Source organism: Mesoplodon mirus, assembly GCF_964341445.2.
Source record: "Mesoplodon mirus genome assembly, chromosome: 19".
Lineage (NCBI taxonomy): Eukaryota > Metazoa > Chordata > Mammalia > Artiodactyla > Ziphiidae > Mesoplodon > Mesoplodon mirus.
The window spans coordinates 52,092,345-52,108,758 of NC_138995.1; the positions used below are offsets into that span (position 1 = coordinate 52,092,345).

Below are 16,414 nucleotides of genomic sequence, written 5' to 3' on the forward strand. Positions count from 1 at the left end.
GATGGTTTGGGGTGCCGGGGAGCAAGGATGCCTCTTCAGTGTTTTCCTCCTCAGGGCGTGGGGCCTTCAGTTGTGGCCAGGGTAGCAGCTTAATGGGCTTGGCCAGCAGCAGGAGGGAAGGTGGGCAGAGCTGACGGAGGACTGGCTGCTGCTGTGGGAGTGCCTAGAAGGAGGTCAGTGTGGGCGGTGCATCTCTGCCAGCTTGTCCCTGCAGGCCTCCCTCTGTGGGGTTGAGGAGGGCAGGGATGGGGAGAGAGGCATCTTTTTTTTTTTTTTTTTTAGTGCCTTTGATCTGCCTTTTTTATAGCCTGCTTTATCCTGGAGGGAGTCATCTTTACTGCTGTATCTCTCTCTCTCTGTCTCTCCATCTGACAGTTTCTCTCTCTGCCTGCCATTGTTATCTCTCTTCTCTATCTTGACCTCACTGTCTCTGTCCATCTCTCTCGTCTCCTTTTGTCTTTCTCCATTTTTTGTTTATCTGAATCTGTGTCTCTTTCTGTATCTCCCGCTGTCTTCATCTCTTTCTTTTTTTTTTTTGGCCGGGCTGCACCGCATGTGGGATCTTAGTTCCCAACCAGGGATTGAACCCACGCCCCCTGCATTGGAAGTGTGGAGTCTTAACCACTGGACCGCCTGGGAAGTCCCTCCATCTCTCTCTCTCTCTTTTTTTTTTTTTTTTTTTTTGCGGTACGCGGACCTCTCACTGCTGCGGCCTCTCCCGTTGCGGAGCACAGGCTCCAGACATGCAGGCTCAGCGGCCATGGCTCACGGGCCCAGCTGCTCCGCGGCATGTGCGATCTTCCCGGACCGGGGCATGAACCCGTGTCCCCTGCATCGGCAGGCGGACTCTCAACCACTGCACCACCAGGGAAGCCCCACCTCTCTCTTCATATCTCTTCCTGTGTCTCTTTTTCTCTCTGTATCTGTCTTGTGGATGCCTCACTGTCTGTCCCTCTCCATTTTTCTCCCTGTCCCTGTAACTCTTCAGTCACCCAAAGTGGGACTCCCATCTCTCCCCTCCCTGACAAGGCAGATCTCAGCCTGGTCGCCCCAGGCAGAGCTGACCATGGAGGGGCTGCTCTGCACCTACCTGTCCTGGGCTGGGGCAAGGCCCACCGGTGACTATGACACCCCATCCTGCCCACCTGTGGCTCAGGGTTCAGTAGAATAGTATTTCCCCAAAAGGATGCTGGAGCTGATTCTGGTGGTGGAGCGGCTGGAAGAAGGACCTTGGTTCTTGTCTTCTTTGAAGAAAGAATTCAGCAAAGAGACAAAGATTATGAAAAAGATAAAAGTGTTTATTAGCAGCAAAGTACACATGGCAGAGCAACAGAGGCTGCACACAGTAGGGGCAGCTTAGGTTGCTTTTATAGGGGCACTTTTCCGGGTTTTTTTTCTGACCAATAATCTCCATATTTGGTCCTGGTGCGGGCACCAATCTCTCAGCCAATATGGATTCCAGCTGGCATCTTCTCCCTCCTTTTGCCCTTCTCCTAGACTGAGGGCCTTTTCTGCACGTGTTTTGGGCTGGAGAATCCACAAGAATGCGCCCAATCAGGGCCCAATACCTCCGCTGGTATCCCATCTCGAAGCAGCAGGAGACCAGCTGCAACTGCTCATCCAGGGGCCTATCTCCTACCTCAAATCCCTCCTGAGAGATGTGGACCCAAAAAATCTTATTGGAAGGATGAAGGGCAATGGTTCATCTTCTGTAGCTTCTTCAGGCTGACATTGGTTTCATAGACCCTACCTAATCGGGCCCACGGAACTCTTACCTTGCCTTGTTAGGGGCCCCAGGGCAACTTCTGCTGTTATTCCGGCAGGACTGGTTTCAGGCAGTGGATGGAATCCCTGCATCGCCATCATCTTGAATTGCTGTAACCTGGAAAAAGCAAAGTTAACAAGCAGATTAAAAAGGCAAGAGCTGAAGATCAGCCTTCAAGTCGGCCCTTGTTTTTCCCATTGATCTGCCTTAGCCAGGGTCAAGATAAAGGGCTGCCCTAGGCCCACCCTTAACCCTAATATAGCCCCAAGGGAGCCCAGAAGGTGTCTCACCAGTAGTAGGGTAGGACACTCAGGAACAACTAGAAAGGCATGTGAGATCAAACACTGTTCAAACTGGCTAAGCGAGAGGCCCAGGGAAGTAATGCGCTCAAGGCTTTCTGTCAACACCAGTTAACTGTGCAACTTTTAGAGGAAAGAGGCCCAGCATGAGAAATCAAGACAGAATAAGCGGCTCCCGTATCAATTTTAAAAATCGATCTTCTTACCTGCCACATCAAGGACCACCTGGGGCTTCTCGACAGAGATAGACAGCTCGTGAGGGGGCATGGGGGAGCCACCAGAATCCCCAGGACCGCCTCAGTTGTCCAGCATGGCCATCCAGAGCAGGAGCCTCCTTTCCCCTTCAGAACTGAGGGCACGCCCATCTCCAGAGACCGGTCTCTTTGCAGACTGGGCATGGCCTGGGGGCGCTCCCGGCATTTACAGGCCCAGTGGCCCGTTGACTTACATTTGAAGCATTCCCTCTTGTTGGTTTTACCTCGAGACTGATGGTTGAAACTCCTTGTCCCCTTTGGGTTGCCCTGAGGTTGCCAGGCATGGCTGATAGCAACTGTTACCTGTTTAGCTTGAGCCTTGGCCTGCCTTTTCTCACACTGAGCTCCTCCTGAATTTGATCTCGATTATTAAATACCCCAAAGGTCACCTCTAAGCGTTGGTGCATAGGGGTTTGTGGGCCTAACTGTCACTTTTGGAGTTGTCACCTAATATCTGGGGCAGACTGACAAAATGTTGTCCAAGCAGAGCTTGACCCCCGGGAGTGGAGGGGTCTATGTTAGTAAATTTTCTAAAAGCCTCCACAAGCCGTCCCTGAAAGAGAGTTGGGTTTTCTTCTTTCTCTTGGGTCACTTCCCTGACCTTTTCATAGTTAACTGGCTTTCTGATGCACTTTCTCATTCCTTCTTCTTTTTTTAAAAAAAAAATATTTATTTATTTATTTGTCTGCGCTGGGTCTTAGTTGCTGCATGCGGGATCTAGTTCCCTGACCAGGGATTGAACCCGCGCCCCCTGCATTGGGAGCACGGAGTCTTAACCACTGGACCACCAGGGAAGTCTTCCTCATTCCTTCTAATGGGCATTGGACCATGTGGTTCCTGGCCTTCATTCCCCCGCAGGGAATTATAATCCCAAGTGGGCTCCTGATTTGGGACTGCGTCCTCACCCACATCATAAACGTGAGGTTGGTCCCTGGTGAGCTGATCAGCGTGCCCCTGGACTGCTGTCTAAATCCTGTGTTTCTTCTCATGGATACAGCTGGTAGATAGTACTATTTGGACATCCTTCCAAGTTAAATCAAAGTCCAGGGTTAGGGGTTGAAATCCTTCAGTAAATCTACTAGGGTCTTCAGAAAATCATCCCAGCCTTTGTTCGCATTGGCCTAAGTCAGAAGAAGGGCACAGGTACTCTGATTGTGCCTTCGCCATTTGCCACTTCTCTAAGAGGGCATATTCTCCCTGATCCTGGGTGATAGGAGTCCCACTATGGGTTACCTCAGCAGGACTAGCCTTTTCATCCTGGGGTACCGGTGCGGATAAAAGAGCATAGGGAGGTAGGATTTGGGATTGGTCAAGGGGATACAGGGTAGGAGAGGCTCAGTTTCCTCCCTGAGAGTGGGGGGTGGGTGTTTAAAAGAGGATTGTCTAAAATGGAGGAAAGTACACACTGAAGAAACAAAGTACGTGTGGCAGGGCACACAGGCAAACTCAGAGTGAGTTGCAAGCAATAGGGGTGGCTTAGGTCGCTCATATAGGGGCAGTTTTCTGGGTTGTTTTTCTGGCCAATCATCTCCATACTTTGTCCTGTAGTGGGCACCCATCTCTCAGCCAAGATGGATTCCAGCTGGCATCTTCTCCCTCCTTTTGTCCTTCTCCTAGACTGAGGGCTTTCTCTGCACATGTGTTGGGCTGGGAAATCCACAAGAATGCACCCAATCTGGGCCCAATGCTCCCGCTGGTATCCCATCTCAAAGCATCAGCAGGAGACCAGCTGCAGCTGCTGAGTCTGGGGCCTATCTATCTCCTACCTCAGAGCCATTGGAAGAAATGGGAGAAAGAAGTTTCAAGTGGCCGAAACTCACCAGTTTTCATCCCCACAACCCTTCCACACTCAGCAGGGGGGGTCTCCTGCCCCAGCAGAGCCTTGTCTCCTCTGTGATACTAGATGTCCCTCAGCCCTCTGGGATCTTTCCCTCCAGATGGACCAACAGATATTGTCTGTGCCTCCTGGCTGTGTGGCCACAAAAAGGAGGTTATAAACAGGTTTTCTTCTTACAGAATTGCAAAGACCAACCCTCCATGTGAGGCAGGTGACAGGGTTAGGAGTCAGAGGGCCTGGGTTCAAATGTCAGATCTGCCACTTAGAACTGTGTGTCGTGGGCAAGTCACTTATCCTCTCTGTGCCTCAGTTTCCTCATCTTTACAATGGGGGCAATAATAAGACCTACCTCTGGGTGGTGTTGTGAGAAACATATGAGTTGATATGTGGGACATGTTCAGAACAGTGCCCGACACACAGTAGTTGCTCAATGAACGTTCTATGTCATGACTACGTCCTGTGATCCCATCTATGGTCACCTATCACCACCGGCTCTGGCTGCTGTCTCTGCCATTTCTATAGTCACTTCCACCATCCCATTATCTGTTCTCCATGTTCTCACCCCGCGAGGTCACAGCCCTCTCCCCTTTATTTGCCCCAAAGTACCACTAACAGTAGGAGGAAGCTTTTAGTAAAACCTGACTGACATCTTGCAATGATGTAAAAATCTTGCCAGATGCCCTCGCCTCCTTCCTGCCCCTTCCCCGGCCTCTCCTGCAAGGCCCCTCCAGGCTGCTGCTCTTCCTAGCTGCCTGCCGGCTGCCATGCTTCAGGGCTCTGCTCACATCCCACAAGCAAGTGTTCTCTTGATTATCACTCCCCACATCGCTCCTTGAATCCGGAGTCCCAAATACGCTTTCCCCAGCCAAGGTAAGAAGAACGCATTGATGTTACTGTAGTAGATGCTTTGTGAGCCCAGCACCCCCGACCTCTTTCTGGAATCAGCACCCCCATTATGTTTTGGGGACCCAGGGATCCCTCATTCTCAAGCCCTGTGGCTCTGGTGGGGCTGGCCCCTCCCTGCAGCTCCAGGGAAGTGCATGTGACTCAGAACAGCCAATCAGAGCACCTCAGCCCCTGGTCACGCCCCTCGGTCACACCCCTTGTTCAGTACCTGGGAGTCAGGACAGGGCTTCTATTTCCCTGAGGCCACTAAGCGGACGGGATGTAAGCCCCGAGTGGCTCAGCTCTACCTTGGCCGTGTAGTCCGGAGACCCTGCCTGAGAGTGAGGACAACGCTGAGGGAAGCAGAGCCAGAGACAAGATTCCCGCGAGCAGACAACTCCTCAATGGGGTGTGCTCAAAACCAGACTTTTACATTAATGGAGTCAATGATTCTCCTCTCTTTTTCCCATTAAAAAAAAAAGTTATTTGTTTGTTTGTTTGTTTGTTTGTTTATGTCACCAGCAGCCAAAAGAAACCTTCCTAATTCAGTTGGCATGATCTCTGCAGCGGTGCACTAGCCGGAATGTGGAGGACATCAATTCCCTGTGGAGTAAGGAATCCTTCACTGTCATGGAGTAAGGGGTCTGATGCCAGTTACTCGGCTTCTACTCCTGCTTCCTTACCTAACCAGCAAAGTAGAGTGTTCCTGTTTCACCAAGTTAAGGCTGCACTTGAGTCAAATTTAAAAAACAATATTTTTTTTTGCCTGAAATGCTATCATGAAAATGAAAAGACCCACCAGAGAGAGCAGATATTTGTTACACATATAATAACAAATGCTTACTATTTACCGAGCACTTGCTGTGACTGTGCACAGGAGATCATAAATATGATCTGGCAGCTCTGGCAGCTATAGCAAAGACCACAGACTGGGGGCTCAAACAACAGATGATTATTTCTCAGTTCTGGAGCCTTGAAGTCCCAGATCAGGGTGTCAGCATGGTCAGGTTCTGCTGAGAGCTCTCTTCCAGGCTTGCAAATGGCCATCTTCTTGGTGTATCTTTCCGTGGCAGAGAGAGAGCTCTGGTGTCTCTTCCTCTTCTTTTTTATTTATTTTGTTTCATTTGGAAGATCTATAGTTTTTCACTATATTTAATTCTATGTCCCATCTGTTTTTTTTTTTTTTTTTTCTTTTTTGTGGGATCTTAATTCCCCGACCAGGGATTGAACCCAGACCCCGGCAGTGAAAGTGCTGAGTCCTAACCACTGGTCCACCAGAGAATTCCCTCTCTTCCTCTTCTTATCAGGGCACTAATTCCATCATGGGGACCCCCACCCTTATGATTTCATCTAAACCTAATTACCTCCCAAAGGCCCCACCTCTAACTACCACCACATTGGGGGTTAGGGCTTCAACATATGAATTGGTGGGGAGGGGTACAAACATTCAGCCCATAGCAAAAGGTAAGGTTTATAGTGACCCCATTTTACAGATGAGGAAACTGAGATACAGGGAAGTGTGGTGTTGTGCCCATGCTCTCACAGTTGCACACTCAGGATTTGAATCTGGTGGTCTGGCTTACTGATTATACTATACTGCTTCTCAAAAGGTCAGTATTCAGAATATACAAAGAGCCCCTGTAAATAAACAAGTTGACTCAATAGAAAATGGGCAAAAACATGAATAAGCAGTTGCCAAATAAGCAGCATGGCCAATAAGCATATGCTGATATGCATATGCTAAGAAATGCTAATTAGAACCATATGAAATACCATTATCCTGCTAGATGAGGAAGAAAGTTAAGAAGTCTGAAAATATCAAGTGTTGACAAGGATGTGGAGCGACAGAAGTGCTGATGGAGAGGTGTAACTTGGTACAAACACTTTAGAAGACAATTTGGCATCACTCAGCAAATGCCTATGCTATAACCCAGCAATTCCACTCCCAGGTATACGTATCCTAAAGAAACACGTGTGACATGTATCACAGGAGACCTGTTCAAAAACGTTCATAGCAGCATGGTTTGTAATAGCAAAAACCTGAAAACATCTCAAATATCTTTTGTCAGCAAAATGAGAAAATTGCGCCATGTTCATACAAGGGAAGACTACACAGAAGTGAAAATTGCGTGAACTGCAGATACAGCATGGGTGATTCTCAGAAACATAATGTTCAGTGAAAAAGCAAGCCTCAGAAGAATACCCACAGTATGATACTGTTCTCTAAAAAGTACTTTTTGTTACAGAAAATTTAAAACACAAACAAAAGCAGACTGAAGGACATAATGAACCCTCGTATCTTGATCAGCCAGACTCAACAATTTTTAACTCAAATCCAGCTTCACTTCTACCCCACTCCTCTTGTATAATTTTGAAGCAAATCCCAGACATCATTTCATTTCCTTAGTAAATATTTCAATGTATTCTTCTAAGATAAAAACTCTTAAAGAAAACCATAACCTGAATACCATTGTCACACCAAGAAAATTAACAATAATTCCTTAATATCATCAAATATCCACTTTTCCAATTGTCACATAAATGTAATAAAATTATTAGTAATTTATTTGGATCAGGACCCAAATAAGGTAGATTCACTGAAGTTGATTGACATGCCTCTTAAATCGCTTTTAATCTGTAGGTTTCTTTTTTCACCTTACGGAAAATGATGAAAGTTTACTAGATTCTTATACACTATTCAAACAAGGGTGGAAAGTGTCTAAATACTTTAGTCAACACTGCAAGCTACCAATTTCATCAATAACAGGCCATTTTTAACACCCACTATGTTAACTATTAATAAGCCACTCAATACGCAAATGAAAAGCCATTTCTAACATTCATCATGCTAATTAGTGAAGTCTCTGGTGTTTCTCAAAGATAGTTGAAGCCCTTGAGGTAACTGCCTATTTGGCTTTTGATCAGATGCTGGCTGACTCTTCTGGAAGTGTGTATTCCAGCTTAGGCCAACTGATGGCCCCTGGAGTTTAACTTAAATGACACATATATTTAAATCACCCTGTGTCTTAGAGTGAGTTCCTTAAAAACAGACTCCAAGGGACTTCCCTGGTGGTCTGGTGGTAAAGAATCTGCCTTCCAATGTGGGGGACACAGGTTCAATCCCTGGTCAGGGAGCTATGATCGCACATGCTGCAGGGCAACTAAGCCCGTGCACCACAACTACTGAGCCTGCACTGTAGAGCCCACAAGCCACAACTACTGAGCCCGTATGCCACAACTACTGAAGCCCACGTGAACCGCAACCCTTACATCACACCATACAAAAAATTAACTAAAAATAGATCATAGACCCAAGCATATGTGCTAAAACTATAAAACAGCTAGAAGGAAACATTTTAAAAATTGTGACCCTAGGTAGACAAAAATTTCTTTTTTTTCTTTTTTCTTTTTCTTTTTGCCCATGCCGAGAGGCTTGCAGCATCTTAGTTCCCGCACCAGGGATTGGACCTGGACCTTGGCAGTGAAAGTGCCGAGTCCTAACGACTGGACCGCTAGGGAATTTCCAAAGCTTTCTTAAATAGGACACAAAGGCACACACCATAACAGAAAAAAAAAAAACAAAACCTGATATGGTGGAATTCATCAATTAAACACTTCTGCTCTGAGAAAGGCACAGTTTAAAAAATGAAAAAAAATTAGTCTTTTGTTTTTAGTCTGTGTTTACATAGAGGAAAATACATATTACAAATTCACAATACATATATTTGGCAAAGGACTATATCCAGAAAATATAAAGAACTCATAACCCAATAATAAGAAAACAACAATCTAATTAAAACAGGGGGCTTCCCGGGTGACGCAGTCGTTAAGAATCCTCCTGCCAATTCAGGGGACATGGGTTCGATCCCTGGTCCAGGAAGATCCCACATGCCGCGGAGCAACTAAGCCCGTGTGCCACAACTACTGAGCCCTCATGCCACAATTACTGAATGCCACACACCTAGAGCCCATGCTTCACAACAAGAGAAGCCACCGCAATGAGAAGCCCGCGCACCACAACAAAGAGTAGCCCCTACTCGCCGCAACTAAAGAAAGCCCGGGTTCAGCAACAAAGACCCAGTGCAGCCCTAAATAAATAAGTAAATAAATAAATAAATAGGGAATGTGTGTGTGTGTGTGTATATATATAACTGAATCACTTTGCTGTACAGCAGTGATTAACACAATACTGTAAATCAACTATACTTCAATAAAAAAGTTTAAAATTTTTTTAAAATAAAAAATATTGTCTTTCTATAAATGAAAAAAAAGTATCTCAGAGAGTCATTTTAAGGATTGAACAAATGGTTAGCACAGTGACTAACACGTAGTAGGGACTCAGGAAATGTTAGCTAAATAGGTATATAAATATATATATTCCAATTTTCCACAAAGTGTACAATGTAGATAAATTATTATATAAAAATGACTAGAAAGAAACACACTAATATATTGAGTGATTATTTCAGAGTGGTAAAATTGTGGGTGATTTAAAAATTCTTATTCAAAACTGTACAATAAGTGTGCATATATTTTCCTTCTTTTTTTATGCATATATTTTCTAATCACAGTGGAGATTATAAAAAAGGTAAAAGCTTTGGGCTGTTGTAGGTAGGTCCAAGGAAACTCACTGAAATGTCGTTTGTATGTAGGAGATGATATGACACCAGTAGACATCCAGCGGGTTCAAGTGACTTTAGTTGTGTTTCTCCTTGCAGTGGAGCCCTAGGAAGCCAGCAAAATGAATGAAGCAGTATATATATCTCTCTGTTACAAAAACAAAGTCTCAGCGTAGGAAAGTGCAGCTGATTTTTGTGTGTTGACTATGTGTCCTGCTACTTTCCTGAATTCATTCATTCAAGTTTTAGCAAGGGGGGGAGAATCTTTAGGGAATTCTACATATAAGATCATATCATACATATATGATATAATGTATATATATATATATATATATATTTCTTGAAATGACAAAAAGTTTTAAGTACAATATAAACTTCACTTTTTTCTTGAACGATTTATGAATAAGTTGCCAACATGCTGCCTCTTTATCTCCAAATAGTTTGTATTTTGTATAAATAAGAACATTCTCCACTATATACACGGTAAGACAGAGGTGAAAGCCAGGAAATTAACACTGATGAGTCATTACCATCTAAAGGGCAGAATCCAACCCCCTTTGTGATTGTGCCAATAGTGCCTTACTTTCCACTGTAATTTTTGAAATTCGAACTGTATAGTATGTTATCTTTACAAACATTTTTTAATGTTCAATAACTACATGAAAACACACATAAAATAAAAATTAATTCATTTAACAATGAGCCCTGGAGTCCCAAGGGATGCCAGATTTTCTCAGGTCTCCGCAGGGGACCCCTCATTCCATTGCCCCCAGAAACATATTCAGGAGGGCCGGCATGGGGAAAGGTAGCTATAGGCGGTTTGCAAAGTACAGAAAAAGCTCAGGTCCTGAAAGGGCTCGAACTGGCGCCCAGGCTTGGTGGTCCCACAGGATTTTCCACCTCTCTTTAAGGTGAAACCAAGGAAAACAGGCCCCTGCTTCTGCACCGATTGCCAAGATTGCAATGTTGCCAGCGGCCAGGAGGGGGCAACATATCACTGGTTTCGCAAGGTTCCAGGCCGAGAAACATCCGGCAGGGGCGCGGCTCCGGACTTTCCAACACGTGGTGCGCTGCTGGCACGCAGCTTCCAATCCCCTCTCCGTCCGCTGCTCAGAACCACGGCCGATGCGAGTGCCTTGTGGTTGCGGGATTCGGGGGCGCTCCCGTGGTCTGGGCTCCTCTCCCACGAGTGGCCTTGTAGGGACAACAAAACCACCCCCCTGAAACCAGAAAATCCCCACCTGGCACTCAGGGCTGACTGGGCTTCTGCATGTACCCCGCTCCCCGTTCCCCCTCCAGAATCCCTCGGGTAGGGCCGGTGTCGCAGGGCCGTTGAGTGAGCCGAGGAGGAAGAAGTGTGAGAACGGCGCTTTCGACAGCAGCGGGGTCACAGGAGCACGGCCCCACGCGTCCCGTGTCGCTGCAGTATGCGACTGCCTCGGGGCGCGAACTGGCGGGCCCTGTCCCAACTCGGGGACAGATGAGAGGCCGGCCACGCCCTGATTGGCTTCCAAGCCCCTTCCTGCGCCACCTGTCTGCAGGCGCCGAGAGGCCGGGGAAGCGACGGAGAGGCATAAAACCTCGGGCATCGGCGCGGGGAGCCGGAGATACACGCATCTTCTCCGCGAGGCTGGGGTCTCCAAGGGACCTGTTTGCACACGTACCGATTGGGGGGTCCGTTACACCCACGGAGCGGGCGCCAAGGGATGGCTTGGGCCCCTGCAAATTCCCTAAAGTCGCCCCCCACCGCATTACCACCTGGCTGCTTTGCAAAGTGCTGCAGGGGGGCAAGCCAAAGCCCCACCTCCGCCAGATCGTGACCCTCCTCAGGCCTCCAGGGACACAAAGTGCCCTCGGAGATCCAGGCCCGGACCCGCCGCGGCCACGCAATCGCTGTGTGACCCTTCGTCAGTGTCTTCACCTCCCTGAGCCTGCTATCCTCGTCTATATGAAGGAGACACAGACACACAGGGGGCGCACAGAAGAGAGGCTAAGACTTTATTTGTCACCCAAGACCCCTGTGCCCCGTCCCCACCGGCCCTCCAGGGAAGGCTCAGAAGATCTTCGCGAACTCCAGCTGCACGTCCCCGTCCACTTCTACCAAGAGCGCGCGCTCTGGTGGGAGCCGGTAGCTGAACTCGTGGTATTCCTTGTCCCCGAGCACAAACTGCAGGGGCGAGGAGACAGGGTTTATGGTTCCCGAGGCGACTGCGGGGTCATTGCCGACTCATACCCACGCTGCGTGACCTCGTCACCCCCGCAACTCCGCATTGAGGAAAAGGGCTACTCTTGATCCTAAGCCCTTGCCGTGAGGATTCAATGAGTTCATTGTTGGCACGGGGGTGCTTTTTAAGCTTTGGCGGTGGATGTGGTCTCCACGGTGCCCGCGTCCACCGCCTCACTGTGACGCACAGCTTGAAAGTGGAGAACGGCCTAGGTGGTGGAGGGTCTACAGCGACCACTCCCTGCTGGGACTTATTTTGGGTCCTGTCTCCCAACCCATCCATCCCCCTGCCCCAGAGCCGCTACGTCAGATGCCAGTGGACAGGGAATAGGGTCCGGGATGTCCACGCCTCCCCGCTGGACACCCACCCTTTGGGCTCGTGCTCTCGCGTCCTTGTCACCGCCATACGCCTGCTCTCTAGTGCGCTTGCGCCAGGGGAGGTGAGGGACTGGGGACGCCCTGTCCAGCCTTGGCCGCGCCTTTGCTCCCCACCTCCGCCAAGGGCCTTCCTGGCCTTGCCAAGGGAAGAGACCTGGGTGTTGGCGGCCACCCCTGGGACAGAGACGCACCTTGAAGCCTTCTCTGTTGGCGATCAGGAGCAGGTCGAAGGTCTCACCACCCAGGAGGGCAGGGTCACTCTCGCGCTCCTCTGGGCCCCAGTCGCCGCACTTCAGGGTGTTGAAGACCACCGTGGACTTACCCGGCCGGGGGTTGAAATGCAGGACGATGTCACTGTCATCCTTGTCACTGCACATCAGGTTTATGTAGAAGCTGTTAGGTGGCAGATGGGAGGGGGCGTCAAAGAGAGGACTTACCGATTGCCAGAGCACATCCAAGTTTACAGGGACCTGAGAGCCACACGCCAGTGAAGGAGGGGTGGTGGACTGGAGGCCAAGGAGCCCAGATTCCAGGACATCCAGAAACCAACTGGGGACCTGGACACACATCCACCTAGGCGAGGGTCACTGTACTATGGCCTGGGTCCCCCTCATTTCTAGAGTCTGGGAGTTGCCAAGGAGTCATGGTCCTGAAGACCAGGGTGCTCCTGGTTCCCAACCACAGTGCTCCTGATCCCCCAATTCCCAGAGGGCTGGGAACAGTACCAGGGACCCCAGTATTCCCAGGCATCGTAGATTCCCAGAAATCCTGAAGCTCCCGACCCAGGAAGTCATAGGTTTGATTGCTGGGGCCTCCCAGGTGCCCAGGGCACCTCTGACTCACAGGCTGTGTTTCCACAGTTGCTTCAGACTCAGACTGGAAGTCTTACAATAAGTAAGAGCCTTGGATTGCCCTGGAACTCCCAGATTCTTAGAAGGTTGTAGGGACCCCAGGTACACTGTCCTGGGACAAATGAGTAAGACATGAGATGCCAGAAGGTGGGAAATAGCTTGGGGATTCCAAGATCCTGGTGGGCAAAGTTGGCCTGGGGCTTCGTTCTCTGGGCTGTAAGAAGTGGGGTCAGCTGAGCTTGGAGACCTCCCATCCCTTACCGCTGAGGCTTGGAGGTCTCACCTCTCAGCATCCTTGGGGACAACACCACGAACTTTCATCACGGTGCCAACTTTGAAGCCATCGGGCAGCGAGACCTTGTAGGGCAACTTCTGCAGCAGCAGGGGTGCGGGGGCCAAAGTGGATCAGGGAGGCAGAGGAGAGAGACACATGGGTCAGCGCCGGGGAAACATGACCAGGACCCAGGCCAGCAGAATCAGAGAGCAGAAAGGGCACAGAGGCAAAGGAAAGAGAGCCAGGCGTAGGGAAAGGGTTGGAGAGAGGAACACAAAGAATCAACAGGAAGATACTCAGAGAGGTAGAAAGTAAGGGGGAAACACCAAGGGAGATGGGAACATGAGATGGATTGGGTCAACCCAGAAACAACAACCCAGAACATCATAGCACGCCCGAACACCCACTTTCTGCTTGAAACAGGAGACCTCAGCAAAGCACCAGCCCCTACCCCATTCCAGTGCACCCTTAGATCCAAAACCTCGCCACCCCCACTCCCCCGAAGCACTCACAATTATCCCGGCCATGGCTGGAACAGCAGACAGGCAGTGGTGGTGGTGGGTATGGCTGCTGGGACCTTAAGTAGAAGCAGGGCGTGACTGGCCCTGGTGACTCACCGTCACCCCTTTCCACACCCACCACCCACACCTGGCACAAACCCTGGCCCTGGGGCCATGCGGGCCAGCACCCTCCTTCTAGGGCCTCTGACACCCCTGCAATCCCTGAGTATTCCCAGGTGTACGGTCCCTCTCCTCTGAGCTGATGATGATAGGAACAGTTAAGAATAATGACAATAATAATAGCATTATAGGGACTTCCCTGGAGGCGCAGTGGTTAAGAATCCACCTGCCAGGGGTGAGGACACAGGTTCGATCCCTGGTCCAGGAAGATCCCACATGCCTCAGAGCAACTAAGCTCGTGCACCACAACTACTGAGCCTGCGCTCTACAGCCTGTGAGCCACAACTACTGAGCTTGCGTCCCACAGCTACTGAGCCCATGTGCCACAACTATTGAAGCCCACAGGCCTAGAGCCCGTGCTCTGCAACAAGAAAAGCCACCTCAGTGAGAAACCCGTGCATGGCAGCGAAGAGTAGCCCCCGCTCGCCACAGCTAGAGAAAGCCTGTGTGCAGCAACAAAGACCCAACGCAGCCAAAAATAAATAAATAAATTTATTTATTTAAAAAAAAAAAAAAACATCAGAGAAGGCTCATTGAGCCACCATCCCTCCAGCCCTACCTTCCTGGTGCCTGGCGGAGAGAAAACACTCTCGTGCCCATTTCATCATGGAAAACTCGAGTCCTGAGAGGCTAAGCTGTGGGTTGCAACTCTGGACCCTCTCTCCCAGGTTAGGACCTGCTGACTAGGGCTAAGGATGTGTCTGCACTGAAATTCCAGTTTATGCTTCTGTAATATAACAATAACCATGGCAACAACAATAATAATAGGAAAGGGAGCTCAGAGGGGCAGGATATTTTGCCTGATGGTCAAGGCTGTCTCCTCGGTCCCTCGTGCAGTGCCTGGCACACATAAGTGCTCCGCAAATATGGGTGAAAGAAGGAATAAAAGATACCACAGCTGCCATTAACGGAGCCTCTGGCCTTTGTAGCATGTGCCACAGACCACTGATCTCAGACAGGCCACTGAGGGAGGGCCATTGATCCCCCTTATTTGACAGATAAGGAAACTGAGGCTCAGAAATGAGAAGCAGTTTGCCCAAAAACCACAGCTGTGCAGTACCACGGGGACTGTGTCTCTGGCTTTCTTGATCTCTGGTAGTTTCTCTCTGGTTTATTCTGTCTCCAGGATGCCCCAGTCTCTCTGACTCTCTGTCGCTCTGGCTGTCCTGTGTCTCTGTCCCCCCGCCCCCCGACAAGTTCCTGTTTCTCTCCTTCGAGTCTCTCTCCCTCCTCCTCCCAAAACCCTTCCTCTCTCCCATCCGATGTTCAGGACAAGGGGCGGGGAAGGAGGGGTCTCCTATGACCTGCCCCCCAGCCAGACCAAGGAAGAGAAAGAAGTGGGACCCTCCACCCAGGCCCATTTCCACTCCCCACAGCCCCAAACTCCAGAAGAAGAATCCAGGTATGAAGGGTGGGGTCAGAGGGAGAATGCTGAAAGAGAGTTCTGGAAGACAGGGACGGGGAGGTGGGGAGCTGGGCAGAAGCCCCTCCTAGCAGCCCCCTCTCCGTTTCCACCGCCCTACTCCCAGCACCCCACCCCCATTGGCGCCCCACCCGACAGAGGGACAAGAGGCCTGGGGCAGAGCCAGGAATGGAAATTTTGGGTGGAGACAAGCAGACTCAGAACCTGATCCACAGCCTCGCGGGCGTCCCAGCCTCCCTCCGGGCCCCTGACCACACAGCTAGGGCAGTTGGAGGAGCCAGGCAGGCCTCGGACAGGGAGGCTGGGCAGCTGCATTTAGGCCTTTCGTTGGGGGCTGCAGGCACCCCCATTTGGCAGAGGAGAAAGCAAGCTTAGAGAGGGCCAGCCTCTCACCAAGGCCTCACAGCAAGGGCGGGCCAGGGCCTGGGCTGGAGCCGCTCTGTGTGCCAAGGGCACCTCATCGGGACTTTCAATAGACAGGACAGTGGGGTCTGAGGTGGTAACACCAACCTCTACTCGGGTGGAGAGTTTCCCAGGATGATGGACTCCATTACTCTGATCACTCAGGGTGTCCCTTTTCTATACCTCATGCTGTATATTGCTGTGTATCCCACTAGCTCATCTTTTCCCTGATTTCTTCATTGTGGTTGGATATTTCCCCACATGCTGCCGACCTGAAAGTCCTGACTTGAACTTGATGTTTGGCCAAATGTTTGCATTGAGTCTGTTACCAGTTTGACTGCTCGTTCATTTCCAGCAGTCACATATGGGCATCCTGGATGGATTCTTGCTCACTTGTGTTGGTTATCTTCAATCAGTTCCGGAATAATATGCTAAGGAGCATTTTTGTTTCACCTCTAAATAAGTGGCGGATGTCCTTACTTCCTGATACTCTTTGTTTTCTCAAGCTGTAGGTCACGCTCGT

At 49.6% G+C, this 16,414-nt stretch overlaps 1 protein-coding gene across 1 annotated transcript; it reads right to left on the reverse strand.

The window, feature by feature from the left end:
- Positions 1-11,712: 11,712 nt before the first annotated feature.
- On the reverse strand, positions 11,713-15,804 carry LGALS7 (galectin 7; the record flags this gene model as incomplete). Its single annotated transcript, XM_082606667.1, has 4 exons — positions 11,713-11,826; positions 12,453-12,654; positions 13,396-13,484; positions 15,694-15,804. The coding sequence occupies 4 exons, from the start codon at positions 15,802-15,804 to the stop codon at positions 11,713-11,715; spliced, it is 516 nt and encodes a 171-aa protein (XP_082462793.1).
- Between the last annotated feature and the right edge of the window lie 610 nt (positions 15,805-16,414).